Source organism: Chiloscyllium plagiosum, chromosome 12 (assembly GCF_004010195.1).
Source record: "Chiloscyllium plagiosum isolate BGI_BamShark_2017 chromosome 12, ASM401019v2, whole genome shotgun sequence".
Taxonomy (NCBI): domain Eukaryota; kingdom Metazoa; phylum Chordata; class Chondrichthyes; order Orectolobiformes; family Hemiscylliidae; genus Chiloscyllium; species Chiloscyllium plagiosum.
This window is the reverse complement of record NC_057721.1, coordinates 7,387,872-7,408,320: the sequence shown is the minus strand read 5'-3', so window position 1 is coordinate 7,408,320 and position 20,449 is coordinate 7,387,872. Positions and strand designations below refer to the sequence as shown.

General features: G+C 37.0%; 2 protein-coding genes across 8 annotated transcripts in view; one reads left to right on the top strand and one right to left on the bottom strand.

Moving 5' to 3' along the window:
* LOC122554944 (RCC1 and BTB domain-containing protein 2-like) overlaps positions 1–11,209 on the top strand; it is a 68,274-nt gene extending 57,065 nt beyond the window's left edge. For 4 of the 5 annotated variants that reach the window (XM_043700389.1, XM_043700391.1, XM_043700390.1 and 1 more), the window contains exons 10-12: positions 2,476–2,609; positions 4,901–5,031; positions 8,907–11,209. In XM_043700389.1, coding sequence (XP_043556324.1) covers positions 2,476–2,609; positions 4,901–5,031; positions 8,907–9,047 — 406 coding nt within the window. In that variant the 3' untranslated portion in view covers positions 9,048–11,209. The remainder of the gene's footprint in view (positions 1–2,475; positions 2,610–4,900; positions 5,032–8,906) is intronic. The other variant, XM_043700393.1, reaches the window with a different exon arrangement.
* A 1,104-nt stretch (positions 11,210–12,313) lies between these two features.
* rb1 (retinoblastoma 1) overlaps positions 12,314–20,449 on the bottom strand; it is a 197,177-nt gene continuing 189,041 nt past the window's right edge. For all 3 annotated transcript variants that reach the window (XM_043700384.1, XM_043700386.1, XM_043700387.1), the window contains one exon: positions 12,314–14,365. In XM_043700384.1, the coding sequence (XP_043556319.1) occupies positions 14,292–14,365 (74 nt within the window). In that variant the 3' untranslated portion in view covers positions 12,314–14,291. The remainder of the gene's footprint in view (positions 14,366–20,449) is intronic.

The following is a 20,449-nucleotide window of genomic DNA, read 5'->3' as shown; positions in this document are numbered from 1 at the left end:
GGAACTCCCTACTCTTCTGTACCTGCCCTACAATCATTGGGCAACCAGCGATGCCCATGGCCCTTGAGTAAAACAAGTCTTATAATCATATCCATATTAAGGCAAAGAACACTATAAATGAATTGTTAATCTAGCAACTCCAGAATTAATCTTTAATCCTTCCTAAAAGCTATCTTTAGCAGAACAACATTTAAGATTCTAGTCTTTTTGACTTGTGTGTGATATTAAATAAGAAAATAATTCAAATATACATGTTAGGATTCAGTACCTATTGCATCCTCAGGAGGTAGATTGATAGAGTCGGTGTACAAGTATTCTAGAAAGGCACGGTACACTGGATAGCTAAACTGGTCAATCTCAATCACCTCATCATCATGAAGCATGGATCTGAAATGTTCACATCTGTATGATTGAAATGAAAAAAAAGATATTTTTTAACCAAAGCAGTCAGAAAGAAATTGAAGCTTTAAAAAGCCAATCTGAACCTGCAATGCACCAAAATTCTCACTTTACATATTAATGACTTTAAATGAGTTCGAGATATGCATTTATTCTATTGGAAAGTGTTAGTTTTTTTTGAGGACAATACTAGTTTAGAACAACTGTCTTAATTTGCAGGTGGAGAGGGGAGTATGCAGAGCCAATGGTTGTGGAAAAGAACAAGTTCAATCACTGTCAAGTGATAGTATCCACTGCTTATCTAATAAATAGTCTGCATATAATATTAAGATGCATGAAACCTCCCAAGTGTGAACTCAGAAGAGAATAATGCAGAATTAAGCAAAGAGCTATGATAAAAGTTAGTTAAGTGCTAAGTGAAAGCACCATCTTACAGGAAGAGAAAGGTGTGTACAGCAAAAGGGTTTGAGGGGGAAATTCTAATTATAGTCCCATGGATTGACTGAAGACACAATTATCAAATAGGGACAAGGGATTGTGTCACAGACCAGAACTGAAGAAGAACAGATATTTAAGAACTGGAGGGTTGGAGGATGTAACAGAGATAAAAAGGAGCAAGACCATGGAGGAATTTGAACACAAGAACGAAAATGTTAAAGCTCAGACAATCCCAACAACTTGTGCACTGAGCTTCCCTCAGTGCACAAAACTAGGACACATGAAAGGGAAGGGTAAGTACAACAGGTTATATTTGCGTGGTTGTGTTACCCGAGACACCACTCGGGTAGTGTCTCCCACCCATCCTCTTCCTCTAACCTAAAAGAAAGTGTGGAAGCCACCAGTATCCAAAACGGTATACTTATTGTTTAGGGGAATGGCCACAGGGGATCCCTGCACTGCCTGCCAGTTCCCTTTCTGTCCCCTAACTGTAACCCATCTGTCTTTTTATTTTATCTGGGGAGTGACTACCTTTCTGTAAGTCCTGTCAATAACCCCCTCTGCCTCCCGAATGATCCGAAGTTCATCCAACTCCAGCTCCAATTCCCTAACGCGGTTTTCGAGGAAGCTGGTGTTGGGTGCACTTCCCACAAATGTAGTCAGCAGGGACAATAATGGTGACCTTTACTTCCCACATTCTGCAGGAGGAACATTCCACTGCCCTACATTCCATTCCCACTGTTCTAACTGACTACTAAAAAAAAAGGATTAGGAAATAAACTATTTACCTTACCTTGTCAATCTGGCTCCCACACTTTTTTTTCGGTTAGAAGAGGGGGATAGGTGGGAGACACTACCTGAGTAAAGTCTCGGGTAACGCAACCACGCAAATATAACCTGTTCTACTTACCCTTCCCTTTCATGTGTCCTAGTTTTGTGCACTGAGGGAAGCTCCTTCCAAATTCTGGTTTTATTGTCTGAGCTTTAACATTTTCGTTCTTGTGTTCAAATTCCTCCATGGTCTTGCTCCTTTTTATCTCTGTTACATCCTCCAACCCTTCAGTTCTTAAATATCTGTTCTTCTTCAGTTCTGGTCTGTGACACAATCCCTTGTCCCTATTTGACAATTGTGTCTTCAGTCAATCCATGGGACTATAATTAGAATTTCCCCCTCAAACCCTTTTGCTGTACACACCTTTCTCTTCCTGTAAGATGGTGCTTTCACTTAGCACTTAACTAACTTTTATCATAGCTCTTTGCTTAATTCTGCATTATTCTCTTCTGAGTTCACACTTGGGAGGTTTCATGCATCTTAATATTATATGCAGACTATTTATTAGATAAGCAGTGGATACTATCACTTGACAGTGATTGAACTTGTTCTTTTCCACAACCATTGGCTCTGCATACTCCCCTCTCCACCTGCAAATTAAGACAGTTGTTCTAAACTAGTATTGTCCTCAAAAAAAACTAACACTTTCCAATAGAATAAATGCATATCTCGAACTCATTTAAAGTCATTAATATGTAAAGTGAGAATTTTGGTGCATTGCAGGTTCAGATTGGCTTTTTAAAGCTTCAATTTCTTTCTGACTGCTTTGGTTAAAAAATATCTTTTTTTTCATTTCAATCATACAGATGTGAACATTTCAGATCCATGCTTCATGATGATGAGGTGATTGAGATTGACCAGTTTAGCTATCCAGTGTACCGTGCCTTTCTAGAATACTTGTACACCGACTCTATCAATCTACCTCCTGAGGATGCAATAGGTACTGAATCCTAACATGTATATTTGAATTATTTTCTTATTTAATATCACACACAAGTCAAAAAGACTAGAATCTTAAATGTTGTTCTGCTAAAGATAGCTTTTAGGAAGGATTAAAGATTAATTCTGGAGTTGCTAGATTAACAATTCATTTATAGTGTTCTTTGCCTTAATATGGATATGATTATAAGACTTGTTTTACTCAAGGGCCATGGGCATCGCTGGTTGCCCAATGTTGCAGTCCAATTGCTGTAGGATAGATCCACAATGCCTTTTGGGGGAAATTCCAGGATTTTGACCCTATGACCATGGAGAAATGACGATACACTTCCAAGCCAGAACAGTGAGTGGCTTGGAAGGAAACTTGCAGGTGGTGGCATTTCTATGTATCTGCTGCCCTTTGACCTTCTAGGTGGAAGTGGTTGTGGGCTGGAAAGATGCTCACTCAGGATCTTTTTTGAATTTCTGTAGTGCATCTTGTAGACAGTGGCAACCATGTGTACTGAGCATTTGTGGCTGAGGGAATGGATGTCTGGGATGTGGTGCCACACATGCTGTTGAGGTACAAATAACTGGCTTGCTTTGCCGTTTCAAAGATCAGTCAAGAGTTGACCATGTGGTGTGATGTTTAGGCAAGATGATCTTATTTGATTTGGAGAGGCTAAGTGAGTTTAAATAAATGGAATACGTTGTGGAGAAATGATCCACTTTGATAGGAAAAACTGAAATGTAGAATATTTTGTAAATTCTGAGTGGTTGGGAAGTGTTGACATTCAAAGGGTCACAGCAAGCAGTTATGAAGACAATTGGTATGGCTTTATGGCAAGAGGATTTTAATAGAGGAGTAAAGATATCAGTGCAATTATGTTGCACCTTGTTGACATCGCATCTGGTGTATTGTTTGCAGTCTTTGTCTCCTTACCTATGGATAGACTTGTCATAGACGGAGTACAATGAAGGTTCTCTAAATTAATTCCTGGAATGGGGAGATCATCCTGTGAAGAATGGTTAAATAGATTGGGCCTGTTTTCTAGAGTTTAGAAGAGTGAGAGATGGTTTCATTCAGGACTACAAGGTTCTGGGTGCACCAGAAAGCAGAGGACCCAGTTTCAGATTGGCATGGTGTATATTCTCTATAATACTCAACCAGTGCTTCTAATTGCATTAGTCACTTAATGCTTCTCTGAAATTGCTCCAGGCAGGTCAGCTTAAGATCTTGCTTCCTCATAGTTCCATCATACCTTCCACAATGACATGATGCAATCCTTAGCATGGTATTGGGGAAAGGAGAATAACATGATGAAATAAAGCCACCTTGTTTAAATATTTTTGCTGACCTTTCCTTAAATTTAGTTAATGACATGTTGGGAGTGCATCATGGTTGATGGCCATGAATGGGCTGTTGAGATGTTAGCAGCTGTGAAAGGGCTTTTGCCAGATCTTAAAATTATTATATTTGTCACAATCAAACTTACTTTTTTCCTGAGGCAGCCCAAGAGTGACTAGAATGGTAAAAGGTGGCATGGCATCAAACTTTACTGGGAACAGATATGGAAGAAGTATTATAAACTGCCTTTTTATGCCTAGTCCTTACTGAGGAGTTTCTCCTGGTAGAGGAGCCACCTTGTCAAAGCCAGATGCCTTTTGTTGGGTCTGCCATCTGTGCTGTGGCTATGGATGCGATGGACTCTGCTCATTCATAGCGGTGTGCTGTTGCTCTCCATTTGAATAAGAACAGGCCAAATGTGGTTAAAATTTCATCCCCTCCCCCACTCACCCATTGTACTCTATGCTACTTTCTCCCCACCCCCACCCACCCCCATCTCTCCACGCTCCAGGCTCACTGCCTTTATTCCTGATGAAGGGCTTTTGCCCGAAACGTCGATTTCGAAGCTCCTTGGATGCTGCCTGATCTGCTGTGCTCTTCCAGCACCACTAATCCAGAATCAATCTGACAGTGACCAGGGAAGGGCATGTATAAATATTTATGGAGAATATGAAGTACATTGGGGGCTTTGGTCTGTTCAGCTGTAGGAAACTGTTTATCCAGGATTGGTATATTATCCATGAGTGTGATTTCTAAAACAATTGTAGCAGTTGAAATACATTTATCACCTTAATACAAGGCTGACAATTTCACTGATCTCAATGATACTTAAGTCTGATACGTACATACTTCTTTAATATAAGCAAATGTGTAATAAAGATGTTAAAAATGGAGATGGAAGCAATTGTCTTTTATAATTTAAAAACAAGAAGTACTTAAGAATATTCTTGTATTTAACCTTACAGGCCTTTTGGATTTGGCAGCATTTTATGGAGAGAACAGCTTAAAAAATCTTTGTGAGCAGACTATTAAACAAGGAATTTCAGTGGAGAATGCAATTACTTTATTGTCAGCTGCAGTGAAATATCAGGCAAAGGTAGGAGGAGGGGAACAAAACTCATGCTAAATATGTTCATTGTGAACGGTCACCTTGCAACAGAAAGTATATGTCTTTTCAGTTCTTGTTATCATATGATTCAACACTGAACGAGGACATTTGGCTCAGTGTTCCTGTGTCAGCTCTTTTGTCAAGTTTTCAAATTAATCCTATCCCTGACTTGTGTCTGTCTGTTTCAGCAATCTGTTTCTGTTATCTTGCTGTCACTGCACTTAGTCATTTTGTTCTGTTACCTTTGAACTGTTGTTATAGCCTGTACATTTGATTCTACATAAAAATAAACAAAAGTAGTCCTAATACTTGTTTCTGAGGAAATGACCATACAAATTCGTCATTTAGTGAGAAGACAACCAAAATACCTTCCTTTATGGATAGAATTTATTGACCATGCAATTTTATAGTTCCTTCCATCACCACCACTGCAATCTTTCAATCTTCTGGCATCAAGTATATAAGGAGGAATGGCAGATTATAGCCAGGGTCTCTGCAGTATCCACCCTCAATTCCCTCAGTAGCACAAGTTCCATTCCACGTGAATAAGATGACTATTCTGCCTTAAGGGTAACTAACACTTTAAGTATTGTCTCTTTTTCACATCTGATATTGCTACTAGCTGCTCTTTTATAGTCACATCCCCATTATTTATGTTGTGAAGATAGAGTACTTTTAGTACATTTAGACATGCCCTGCAAGATTTTGATTTGCCTCTAATCAATCCTACTTACCTTTGTCTACCCATTTACTATTTATAAGTTGATCATCAAATTACAATGCAGGGGTCCACTATGCTTCCACCATCTCGCCAAATAAGAATCATGACTCAGTGCCATGTTCCTGCCCTTTCATCATATCCTTACACATTGCTTCTATTAAAATGATCATCTGATGCCCTCCTGCATACCTCAATTAAATTTACTTTTACCACATTTTCAGGCAGTGCACTCCATATCTGAGTCACTCAGTATGTGGAAAAAATAATCTTTCACATCACATCTGCCTTTTTTCCAAATCACTTGAAATCAGTGCCCTCTTTATCTTGATACTTTTACAAATGATAAGTTTGATACTTATCCAAACCTCTTGTGATTTGATCTCCTCTTAGCTGCCTTCTCTCCAAGGAGATCAGATTCAGCTTCTCATATCTATCTTCGTAAAACAGAAGGTTTCATCCCTGGAACCATTTTTGTAAATTTCCTTCAACTCTGAACTTCTGGCATTCACATTTCTTCGTATTGTGTGTTGTAGAAGATTTTTAGTTATCTTGTTCTATTGCCAGTAATGTATTCCAGCCTGCTTTCACCCTTTTAATTTTTTTTAAATGTCCTCTGTACTTATGTAATCAATTAATTCTCTATTGTTTTCTGAACCTAATTTGTCATAAAACTTTATATTGTCTGTATCTTTAGTCATCCATGGCAATCTCATCCTCTTAGCTTTTTCTATGATTTCCTGTCTTTTTCCATAACTGTTTTAAACTATGATCAATATTTTTGAATGCTTATTTACTTGTCCCACTTCATTTCTCAGAACTAGCTCCAGAACTGCTTGCTTTTTTGGTAGTTTGAAAACATACTGAATTTTGTGCACATTTCAGGAATTCATCTCCCTTTTTGTCTTTCTCGGTTATTATCTCTGCCTACATTGGGATGTCTCCATTGTCACTACTTTTGTAGCTCCTTGCATCCTTCTGTAATTTGCTTTCAAATCACCTTCAATCTCCCTTTATTTGACAGTCTACATTGTATACCCTGCAGTCAATTGGCACCTCTGTTCCATAATTCTAACTAAGTAGGTTCTGTCTTTGAAATGTGCATTATCCCTCCCAAGGGCTAGTTTATTTAATCAACATCACCCTCTTTCTTTCCTAAGTGTATTGAAATGAGAATAATAAGTTTGCAGTTCTGCACCTCTAGGTTATGCCTGTCTTATTGCCACTATGTTCTAGTTCAGAGAGGTGACTTGTCTGCGCATCAGCTATCTTATTTGTCTTACTCTCTGCAACTTGTAGCATGCGTACTCCAAACCCAATTCAACTGAAATAAAACAGGAAATGCTGGGAATATTGTGCATTTCAGAAGGGATCTGTAAAATTGCAGGATATCAAACAGTAGGCAAATATGAGGCAGTCCAAGATGGAATGTTATTGCTGTCTGATACCACTGTTAAAGGATTTTTAAAAATGTGCATGTAACCAGTTCATTCTGGATAATGCTTTGGCAATTAAAGAGGTTAAACTATTAAACCTGCATTGGTAGGGATACACAAATATATAATAGAAATTGAAATTAGTATACAATAAGTACAATTTGGAAACCTCTTCATTAAAGTGATTAACTAATTGTTAATAAAATTGGAGGGCACCAAACAGCAGGCAAATATGAGGCAGTCCAGGATGGGAATGGTATTGCTGTGGCATGTAGCAGACCAGAAGGTATAGGACAGACCTCTGTGATGACAGATCCATCAGTTTAATCTAAATGTACTAGTAATTATTGATTTTAATTATTATTGAACTGTTTTGACTATTTTTCCTATTCCATATTTAGGACAGACCTCTGTGATGACAGACCCATCAGTTTAATCTAAATGTACTAGTAATTATTGATTTTAATAATTATTGAACTGTTTTGACTATTTTTCCTATTCCATATTTCCTACAAATAGATTCAAATACTGCAAAGTTTAAGAATAAGGGTTGTAATTCCCAGAATCAAGCTTAGTTCACTTTAGGTTCAGTCAATGCAACTCTTCACAGTGGCATTATTACACCCACCGAAGGTGTCACAGTTGTCAAAATGTGAACAAACTCTCAGTGAAATGGAAGCTGTTAATAGAAAGGTTCCTTTCTTCAGTTTTGCAGTTGTTAGCCATTAACCAGACAGGGAAAAGGGGAAATTAACAGTTGCATAATTACAGTAAAGTCAAGTGTGATACTAGTCCTTGGTCTACTGAGTACCCTCTTCACTTGTTCAGTTTAGTAACCTCTGTGCCTGCAAAGTGCAACTCATCTACATTTGAAAAAAAAACCTTTCTTCCAGATGAAACAATTATAATGCATTCTATTTTACTTAACATGAACCATATCTAAAACTGGATTGCTGAAAAAATTGCTTTGGATATTTTTTTTTAAATGTTTTAATCTAAAATTTAAGTTTTAATGACAAAAGTCATGTTTGCATTTCAGATTTACACATAATGGGATTCACACACAAACAACAATTATTCCAAGCGGTCAATCACCCTGTGAATTTGGTGAAAACTAATTTGAATAATTTGAACTCCACAGAAATAAGTAGTAGTGCCTACTATTTTCACTATGTATTTTTAAAATCTGAATATATTCAACCAAGGAATATTTCAACATGCTTGTGACCTGGCTGTACTATTTCCTGTAATCCTGATCAGTAATATCCTTTTTGTTTTTAAAAAAGACATCATAACAATTCTTCGGCAGTTCAATTTCCTCCAAAAAATTAAATCTGCAGAAAATTCTGCTAGCAAACTTCAAAAATTGCTTTACTTAACCTACTTGAGAATCTATAACCTCCTATTGAGTTTTCTGTTCCCTTCCCTGTTTGAAATGGTTCAGTTTATAGAACAGTACAAAACCTTGGAAAAGAAAAGTTTCTCTTGCCATCAGCCATCATGGCACTGGCAACCAAATTTGGGACAACACAAAGTGGATGTTATTTAAATTTACTTTGTGAGTTTTCCTGAGGTAGGTTAATGAAAAGAATGCTATTATCAATATACCTAGATCTGTCCAGCTTGTCACCTTCGAACAAAATGTCATGGATAATTAATTGCTTTGTATTGCCTTTGGATAATTGAATTGTGTTGAATTGTTATTCCAGGGATTGGAAGAGTTTTGCTTTAAGTTCTGTGTCAATCATTTGACAGCAGTGACACAAACACAGGGCTTTTCTGAGATGGACCACGAGCTCTTGAAGAATTTCATCAGCAAGGCTGGCAAACATGGGGCATTCCGGAATTGAAGCAGGAATGTGAGCAGTCACTGAATGTACTGGGTTTCTTGGTCAGTTTTCTCTCCTCATCCTAATCAGTTTATCTGTCCCTACCCCTTCAGGTGTCAACTCTGACAGGGTTAGAGTTCTGTATGTGCTAACTGTAACTGTGCCGAAGAAACTATTGTTTCTTTATTAGCTTCAAACAGGATATTAAAGTAGGGAGATATTACAGCTGAGCTCCATGCTTAGCATTTAGAGATTACATAATTCAGAGAGTTTGCTCAACATTGTTTTAGAGAGGAGGCCTGTATGACTTTTAATCTCTCGCTGAGACATGGCACAGATCAGCAATCAAACCTGGATTGTTGCACATTCGAATGGTTCAGTTGCTCATGGGAGAAAATGTTTACTGAACCATTGGGAATTCATTTTCACTTTGAAGAAATGGATCACCATCACAAGAGTGAAACATCAGATTATGGAAGTCATTCTTTCCATATCTCTTTTATAGAGGTAACTAGTAAGGCTTCATGAAAGAATTCTGGTCTAATGTATAATTCAGAACTACGCATCATAGTTTTAAGAATATCCTTAGTTTGTGCAGCCATTGATTCAATAACACTGTGTACTTTAAAATAACATTTGCTATTCATTTTCGGAAGAATTTTGCTTTCCTGCATCAATACAATTTTTCCAGCAGCATACACAAAGTGAAGGATATCCACATGTCCCAGATAACTTAATAGATCAGTTTATTTATCATTGCATTACATGGAAGTACTAGATTCCAGCCAAAGGTTCCTAGTGCTGTATTATTAGGTATCTAGGTGAGCTGGATAAACCTTAACTAGCCATTTGATATGATGAGAGAGAGAGAATTAATAGATGATTGAATGCTTTATGAATGTAATAAATGATTGGCAGCTAGGATTATTAATTTTGATGTATAATCAGATTACTGTCCAGAAGTGATTTAACACATTTACTGAATAAACACTTGGAATAATACAGTTGTCAATGGTGAGCTGTTTTAGTAAATTAGTGTCATAAAACAGCATAAGTGAACAGAGTAGAGCTTCTCTTTGACATGGCATGTTGCAGCTCCTTGCAGGTGGCGTTTGGAAATTACCATTGTGTGAGAAAGGAAAGAAATAGATTTAAATTGCCCACTATTTTAAAATACTTGTCAATTTCTATTCTGACACAGGCAAATGCATCATTTTCTGGTTCCTTTTGTGGCCTAGCATGACAAAATCTCAATTATAGTAAATCAGTAACAGCCTTAATTAAAAAAAAACATTTTTTTTCATCCCCTGGGTGAGAGTAGGTACAGACTGCAGTGATTGTTATAAGGTGTCTCTCATAGAATGAGCTCCCAGATCAGAGTTGTTAATCAGAGCCCTGGCTGACAGATATATAGTAGGAATGTCAGATATCTTGTCCATTCTTGACAGCTGGTTCTGAGGGAGCTGTATCAGTGTACAGAAAGGGTGACTAGGCAACGGAATACTAGCCTCTGTGGAGTTATTTCAGAGACCATTTCTTGTCGCTGTGAATTGGTGTTAGTGGAACTGCTGCATTGCCAATTTTGTTTCCCTGAAATTTGAGGACAAACTGTAGGATTGTTAGCAGTCTCACATTTGAATGCAGTCGGATGATTTTACTCTGATCACACTACATTATTACATTAAGTGACTGTGTTTACACATTTGATTGTGGCAGTAGAGGTGAACTTGAACTGAGTTTGTTCCATACAGTCCAGTCCCAATTTATTTGCAATCTATACAGCCAACGTTTTAAAAGGATATAGGATAACTTCTTTCAGCCTGCATTTATGCTTGAACTGATTTATAAAAGCACTGGGAATCTTAATTTATTTAACATCACATGATTACCCTCCATGAGTAGTTCAACATTTGTTGGGTGAAAAGTTGATCTTTATGTATTGAACCCTCATAGTATAAATCATGTTTGCCATAAAGAAATGTGCAAAGATATTAAATGTAATAACTGGAAAATTTAATTGAAAAACTGAAATGTTAATGCTGCTGTCAGTTACATTTGCTTGTCTTATCTGTTACAGATAATAACTACATGACTCTTTGTTAAACTTTTTCCCCTTGTGAATGTGGTTTTTGATTTTAGTGTCATGTTAAATGTAAATAAATTAAAAGTATCTGATAGCTCAAAGCCTCTTTGATTTGTATTTTCATTTAAAATTTTGTAAGATGTTAAGGGTATTGTCACTCACTTGTTCAGCATTTGTGATACTGTGTTAGCAGCTGAATCATTTGAATCCTGTTATTGGACACAGAGACCAGTGGTACACCATGTGCACTATAGTTGGAGGTTTGATCCATTGTAATTTTTTTTTCTAATTTCTTTTGCTATCTAAAAATTTGCAGCCTGAACAGCTAGAAAAGAGAAGGAAAAAGTTCAATACTTCACTTACATAAACTAGATCAGACAAGTCAAACATACAGCCAGTGGACCAGAATGCTATCCATCAAAGAGCACTAAGGAACTTGTGACCCTTTTTTCATTTATAGGTAAATACGTTATGGAAGATTCTGCAAGGTACTGCTCCTCAATCAGAAGTTTTTTTTTAAACAGCTGACAGGCTTACCTGGGAGTTTAACATCAAAAGGCTTCACTTGGAGGTCACCACTAATGATGTTACCTAGCCAGGTAATGAAATGTCTGGATATCAAACCTACAGCTCAGCGAGCAAACCTACATCCTAAATCAAAAGGAAATGGACTCTGGTGGGGTAGCAAGCTGTGTGAATGTTCATATGTTAATTCAGCCTGAGATATACACACAAGCAGCAATGAGTCAGCATTTGTTGGGAAGGGACAGGGGTGGGGCTGAAGAGGATGGAGAATCTGCTCAGATTTGAGCAAAAGGTGGGTAAAGAGAATGTTAACTCCTTCCCAGACAGGCTTCCCAAAATATTACAATCAAAAAGGTGGACAAGCCTGAATTATATGAAACAACCAGGCATTGACAGAAAGGCAAACTCTCTGTAGAAATGTGTGTTCAGAAAAGGATTGAAAAATAGATTTTTTGAAGCTATAGCTACTAACAAAAACAACAGGCATGTTGTAGATTTTTATTGACTTATATATAAAAAATATCAAAACAGTACCATAATGTGCAGTCAAATAGATCGCTTGTTGAACAAATAACAAGTACAGACCTGTACCTTTTTACTCAGATGGAAAGATGTTTAATCCATTTATTAACTATTTAAATTCAATGAATACTGATATCTATTCATGTTATTGAGCTTTTTGTAGATAGGAACAGTTTCCAACTTCTCAGGCAACTATCACAAACAATCCAACATTAATAGTTATCCCAACTAAATGTCAGTATTATTCATAATGCCTGTCTATAGGGCAGTTTAACCACACTGTAAATACAGCACAGATCATACTTCATAATTTGTTCATCAAAATGTTTGAGACCTTCAAGGTTTTGATTTAGTAGTGAGCATTTCAGTTGTGAAGGCTGTTGTGTATGTCTGAGGTAAAAAAAGCCAAAGTTCAGGAAAATGGCTTAATATTCACGCCTTCATTCATAATGCTGATAATAACCTCTGCAAAATTAAATAGTGCATCAGATTATATCTCTGAAGAACATTAGGTACTGTTTCAATGCACAAATCAAAATCAATAGTGCAGTTTGTCAAATCATTTATACTTAAAGATACAAGCCTTGACATTGGGCTAGGATGATTCTTACATTTGGGCTAGAACACTGCTAGTTCAAGACCCACTCCACAGACTTCAGGATATAAGCTAGTCTGGCACTTCATTCAGTACTTGAGTAAGCACTGCATAGTCAGAGTTTCTGACTGTCCTCTCAGGTGGAAGGGAAAAGATCCCATTGTCCTATTCAGAGGAGATGATCAAAAACTTCTCCTTGTGTCCTAGCCAAAATTGATCCCTCAAATCAACATAACAACTGAAGATGATCAATGTTATAATTGCTGTTGGTAAGATGGTTGCTATATGCAATATTTCCTGCATTAAATTATACAGTACATTGGATGTAATCTGCTTTAGGTCAGCCTAAAATTGTGAAAAGTGTCATGACTTATGGCAAACTTACATTTGCATCAACACTAGAACCAAAATTGACAGGCACATTTGTTTGAAGACAATTCAACTAAAGACAAACTTATTTCTAGTTTGTAAAAGTAAAATTTTACACATAAATAAAACATTAATAAAATTGAAATTGCACATATTTTGTGCAAATGCTACATATTTAAGGCCATATTCTCCTCCTTAATTAAGTGTTAATTGCCTTCATTTAATTTTAAAAAAAGATCAAGATGACAGACATTTAATATGGAACTGATATTCGAACTTGTAAAAATTACCAACATGAATACAGCTCCAACCATCTACTAGATCTTACTTGGCATTTAAACAGTGGAACTGAAACATTCTGTGCATCTAATTGTAGATTACACAAAACATATTAGAGTTTCATCAAAGTTGATGAAACTCCACTGCACTGATTATGATACATGATCCACATGAACATGTTTAATATATGCAAAGCTTATTTCGAATACAGCAGGCTCAATTTACAGCTAGATTCAAAAGTGTAGCTGTTCACAGACTCAAGTACAAGGACCCAGCAAGAGATCTGCAATTTGAACAGAGTATCACCATGTATTTATATACAAATAAAGGACATATTGAAGTATTGAATTCAAAAATGGAAGTTGTAATGCTAAAGGTTCCTGCATTAAATATTGAGCGTGAGACAAATAATGTTATACTAAAACAAGCAGACTAATGCAAATCACATTAGAAATGCCAGAGAAAGGAAGCATGGGTGAATGGAGCTGAAGATTGAGGATTGTTGTTGAGGATCAGCTAATATACTCGGTGCAGATCTGGTCTGCTGAATGGCCCTTGGTTGAGGCTATAGATTCAGATTTCTTCAGTGGTCATTTTTGTAAACACTTAGTAGTGGTAAAAATCAGAAGAAAAGCAAGATACCTTCTTTCATCAGGCCTGTTCTATTACTTAGTCAAACATTTTATAAAGCTTCACAGTCAGAGGAAAATATGGCCTTAGAGTTTAGCAAAACAATTTTCTAAAATGACTTAAACTAATTAACTGTAGATTGTAAAAGGAAATAAACTCCATATGTAAAAAAAATCTGGGAAGAAAGAATGAATGCAAATCAACCATGAAGAAGATTCTGCTCATATGCACTGGAGATACATTACAGAGATAGATGAACGACTCAACTTTCTTCCCTCTTCATACCACCATTTCCATCTTTCAGCTTCTGTTCTTGCATCTTATTCCTTGTGGATGCTGTAGGAAAATTAATAAAACTGTCAGAATGAAACAATCCTCTCATTATTTAGACTAGCCAGTTTGTTATATTGAGGATTAGCTAATCTAGGGACAGACAATAAATGCTAGCCCAGCTAACAATTCCCTCATCCCATGAATAAAAATAAACTGTGCATATCTTGTGTGCTGAATGCCCTTGTTTACTCATCCTTTCAAATAGATTAAATTGACTCATACAAAGACCAATTTAGTGAGAGATATATAAAGTAAGGGAATCAAATCAAATGGACCAGTAAATACAGGGAATAGACTGTTAGCTTAGACCAAAAGCATCTACCGGAGAATGTATAATGGTAAAACAACAAAAAGAGGTTCAAATGCATGTGTTGCAATTTACAAATGTAAGAAATAGGATAGTTTTGAAGAAGGATTAACAAATCTGTTTGTAAACCAAACAAAAATGGAAAACAAATGTCTTGCCATACAGTGTCCACGTAGAGAGAAAGAAAGAGACTGCTGTGGGATTGAAAAGATAGGTAGGTGTAAAGTTAAATGGTGGGGCAATAATGGTTAAAGAAGATATATGTTTTGCAGGAAGAGGTTGTTTGCGGAGGAGTGATAGGAAGATGGGATTATCTTTTTCAAAAATATACAGAATAAACATCTCATTAAAAGTAAACAACTAATAATTTTACGATACTGTGGATAAATGGGTTCAAGATGCGAGAACAATAGTTATGGAAAAATATAAAAGGTGAATATGATAGAGAGAGAATATGAAAATGAAAACTAAAAGAGTATGAACTAATATCTGCACAAAAAAATTCAAAGCAAGCTGTTTGTCAAAATAAGAAAAAAAAATGAAGTCGAACTCAAGATAAAAAATTACGTATGCAGAAATTAGCATTAAAGATTAGGTTGGATAGATAGATAAATAAAGAAAAAGGGTTATGGGAATACTGCCGATAAATACATTTTGCTTGTTTGAAGGGAAAACTGATTGGATCAAATGGCCTGTGTCACTGTTATAATTTCTATACATGTAATTTGATAGTCAGAACTGTACACGTATGGATTAACATTAACACAGTATTCAGTGGCAATGTGACCCTCTTGACATCTATTCCATCCCTCTTATAATGATGACCATTTTAGTTCTGAACTGCGGGGTCACACAGAATATTGGCTTTTTGAATTATCTACAATAATACCAAGCAAGATAAATTTTAGAAGTGTTCTAATTCAGGCAAGAATAACATATTTAATAAAAATAGCTGGATAATCAATAACTACATTATAATCTCAACAAATGGTTCTGACTAATCCTGAATTCCAAAATATCCTGTACCTTTAAAATGTAAACACTTAAGTGCAACACTAGCTCAGTCCAAGGCTGATGAGTCTGTACAGTGTCACGAAATGACTAAGGATTGAGAAATAATACATGCTCAAACATGCTCCTCTGAACTGACAGCAACTTTGCAACTTGCTGACAGGATCAAAGCAGGGTGAGAAACATTTCCTGAGGCTGGATGGGAGAGTAATCTCAGGAGTTTAGTCAAATTATTCTTCCTTTTATTGTTACACAGTTTGACTTCCCTACCTGGCAGTCTAACGTAGCCAATCTATCACACAAGCTATCAAATCAAATTCAGTCAAGGAGCTTTCTTTGATTTACCTTTTGATGCAGAAGATCATTTGTTGCTTTAGAAAGAAACACTGAACAAGATGACGCTCTTTACTCCAGAAGACTGCAGAGAATCCAACAATGGCATTTAAAATTATGAAGGGATTTGATTAAAATCAACACAGAAAGGGTATTTATTTGTTGGAGTCACCAAAGCTAGGGTCATAAATGGACATGGCCTTGATAAGTCTAAAAATAATTCAAGATATCCTATTTACTTAATGGTGAGAACATGCATCTAGGAGAAACTAGATAAGTATATGAGGGAGAAAGGAATAGAGGATAGGTTGGCAGGGGGGGTCAATAAGTAAATTGAATAAGATGGGTATATGAATAGGAAGGATTCAGAGGGATATGGGCCAAATGGGACTAGATTTAGTATGTCTGGTTGGCATGAAGGAGTTAGACAGAAGGGTATGTTTCCGTGCTATATATCTCTATGATTCTAGGAGGTTTATGTAGACTATTAACTGCTTCGACTGATTGGTCGGTTTCTCTCTAGCTGTAATTTTAACAGCAGTTTATATAATATAAAATACATATGAGGAGCTAACTCTCTCTCTGGGACAATATATATATCACATTTGTAAATTCTGATGAGTTTAATAACAAAATTATCAGAATAAAAGAGCAATTTGGCCAATTATTAAGGACATAGAAGTTTGATTCAACTTAGCTAGACAAATTAGCTTTGACTAGCTAATTACCTTTCTGCAAATTACTTGCACATGGCTAATCTATAATGGAGAGGTAAAATAAATTGTAATGGAAGACTCTTGAAAGATAATTCATAGGAAGTCAAAATGAGTGCATACTTCAGTGTCCTGAAGCAAGTGAGCCTATATGGGATTGAAGGTTAGCTTCACCCTATTCTGATACAGTTCCTCTTTTATATCAATTCTTTATACTTAGATTTTCCTGTCAATATTGCATCAACTTATATCAACAAAACAGAAGAAATAGGAGCAAAGGAGGAATAGCTTCTCCAGCCCAATCCACCATTCAGTATGATCATGCTGACCTTCGACCTCCTGCTTCCTCATATCCCTGGATTCCCTGAGACACTGAAAATATATCTATTTATCTATCACAGTCTTGATTATGTTCAACAATGGAGCATTCTTAACTCTCTGGAGAACAGAACTCTAAAACATCACAACCCTTTCGATGAAGAAACTTGTTCTCATCTTAATGACAAATGATTGATGTATCCGAAGACTAACCCCACCAGTTGAAACAATTCCCTTCAGAATCTTAAGCAAAAATCAATTGTGGATGCTGGATTGAAGGAGGGTCACTGAACCCAGAAAATTGACACTGCTTTCTCTCCAGAAAGGCAGGGATATTCTTCCTTAAATAAAGAGGCCAAAACAGTGCACAGAATTCCAGGTGTGATCTTTCCAAAGTCAGAAGGTAGCAAAGCTTCATTAAGCGAAATAAAGGACTGCACTCAACTCCTTTCTAATCCTACGATCAATTACTTTAACTCAATGCCCCAGCCATCAACCTCTGTGATATCAGATCTAGGATCCCATGACTTTATACATCTCAAATAAATATCCCCCGAGCCTCTCATATTCTCAAGAATATAAACTTCAACCTCTCTTTTCTCATTGCCTAAAATTATCCATTCTTGGCATCAACTGCATAAATCTTTTTTGTACTCTCTGCAAAACCCAAATTAAAATGGTTACAAAAAGATGCACCAATTATTATTCTTTGATTCTGGTCAGAGCCAATTTTGGATCCAACTTGGCACTCTACTTTGGATTTTATGAACCTGTAAATTTCTGACTAATCTTAACTCTTGCTGAAGTACAAGTTTGCATCAATTTAGATAATACATAAGGTTTCTACCTGCAAGCAACTTCTAGATTTCCGCACTTAAATGCACATGTGCTACAATGTGCTTAAATGCTATAACATAGAACATAACAGCACAGTATAGGCCCTTTGGCCCTCCTTGTTGCGCCGACCTGTGAAAATAATCTGATGTCCATCTAACCTACAGCGTTCCATTATTATCCATATGTATGTCCAACGCCCATTTAAATGCCCTTAATGTCAGCGAGTCTACTACTGTTGCAAGTCCATGCCCCTACTACACTGAGTGAAGAAACTACTCCTAATATCTGTCCTAAATCTATCACCCCTTAATTTAAAGTTCTGTCCCCTTATGTTAGCCTTCACCGTTCTCTGAAAAAGGTTCTCACTGTCCACCCTATCTAACCCTCAGATTATCTTATATGTCTCAATTAAGTCATTTCTCAACCTTCTCTCCCAATGAAACAACCTCAGTTCCCTCAGCCTTTTCTCATAAGACCTTCCTTCCATACCAGACAACATCCTAGTAAATCTCCTCTGAACCCTTTCCAAAGCTTCCATATCCTTCCTATAATGCAGTGACAATACTCCAGGTGCGGCCTTATCAGTGTCTTGTACAGCTGTAGCATAACCTCGTGACTAAACTCAATCCCCCCACCAATAAACGCCAACACACCATGTGCCTGCTTAACAACCCTAGCAACTTTCAGGGACTTATGCACCTGGACACTGAGGTCTCTCTGCTCATCTACACTGCCAAGAATTTACCATTAGCCCAATACTCTGCATATCTGTTATTTCTTGCGAAATGAACTACCTCACACTTTTCTGCATTAAACTCCATTTACCATTTCTCAGCCCAGCTCTGCATCTTATCTATGTCCCTCTGTAACCCACAAAATCCTTTGGCACTATCCCTAACTCTACCGACCTTAGAGTTATCCACAAATTTACTAACCCATTTTTCTATGCCTACATCCAGATCATTTAAAATGACAAACAGCAGTGGCCCCAAAATAGATGCTTGCAGCATACCACTGGTAACTGAGCTTGCATTAAACTCCATTTACCATTTCTCAGCCCAGCTCTGCATCTTATCTATGTCCCTCTGTAACCCACAAAATCCTTTGGCACTATCCCTAACTCTACTGACCTTAGAGTTATCCACAAATTTACTAACCCATTTTTCTATGCCTACATCCAGATCATTTATAAAATGACAAACAGCAGTGGCCCCAAAACAGATGCTTGCAGCATACCACTGGTAACTGAGCTCCAGGATGAACATTTCCCAAGAACCACCACCCTCTGTCTTCTTTCAGCTAGCCAATCTCCGATCCAAACCGCTAAATCACCCTCAATCCCGAAGCTCCGTAATTTGCGCAATAGCCTACCATGTGGAATCTTGTCAAATGCCTTATTGAAGTCCATATACACCACATCAATAGCTTTAACTTCATCCACCTGTTTTGTCAGCTTCTTGAAGAACTCAATAAGGTTCACAAAACTGCATTGACAATCCCTAATCAACTTATTCCTTTCCAGATGATTATAAATCCTATCTCTTATAACCTTTTCCAATATCTTAACCCACAACCCGAAGTAAGGCTCACTGGCCTATAATTACCAGAGCTGTCCTGACTTCCCTTCTTAAACAAGGGAAAACATTTGCACTACTCCTCTCTACAAAGATGATATAAAGATCGAAGCCAAAGGCTCAAGGGCGAGTACTAACAGTTTTGCAATGATTATAACCACAAACAGCAGGCCACAACACTACAGAGAGGTGGATAGCAAATTAAATTCAAATTTGAACAATATATTAGTCTGTACAGTTCTGGAGGAATGTGCATACACTAAGAAAAGCGCAGACTTGATTTATAAGAATGTTTCCTGGAATGAGAAACTTCAGCTATGAGTATGGATTGGAGAAGTTGGGACTGTTATCCGAGGAGATGTGAAGAGGTTTTTGAAATCATGGCAGACTTGAACGGAATAAATAGAGAGAAACGTCTCACAGCATTTGTGGAGAGAAATCAGAACTAATATTTGGGGTCCAGTTACTTTTCCTCAGAAAGCGTGTTTTGAGGGAGAGTCACTGGACCCCAAATATTAACTCTGATTCCTCTCCACAATTGCTGCCAGACCTGCTGAACTTTTCCAGCAATTTGTCAGTTTTTCTGATTTACTGAATCTGCAGTTCTTTTGGTTTTTATTTAGGGAGAAACTTCTCCTTGGCTATAACACTGGCCTAGAACTATAGTCACTTTAAAAGCAGAACAAGTAAGGACTTCAGAGTGATGTCACCAAAAATACTGTTTGGTAGTTACAAAGATTTCAACAATGTGATTTATGTGAACATCCATAAAACCATATATCATATTTCAAAATGTTCGCAAAAATTTTTCTTCGTTTACTGCATTCAGAGAGGGAAATGTCTGGTTTTCACAGGAAGATTTCAGGGTGATAGCTGTGTTCCCAATCAAGATACCCCATTCCCACATTTGTGTGTTCACTATTCACAGAATGAGGTCATAAGGAGTGAGGTCATTGGAACGCAGTTGGCTAAATGGCTAGAGCATCATGCACAA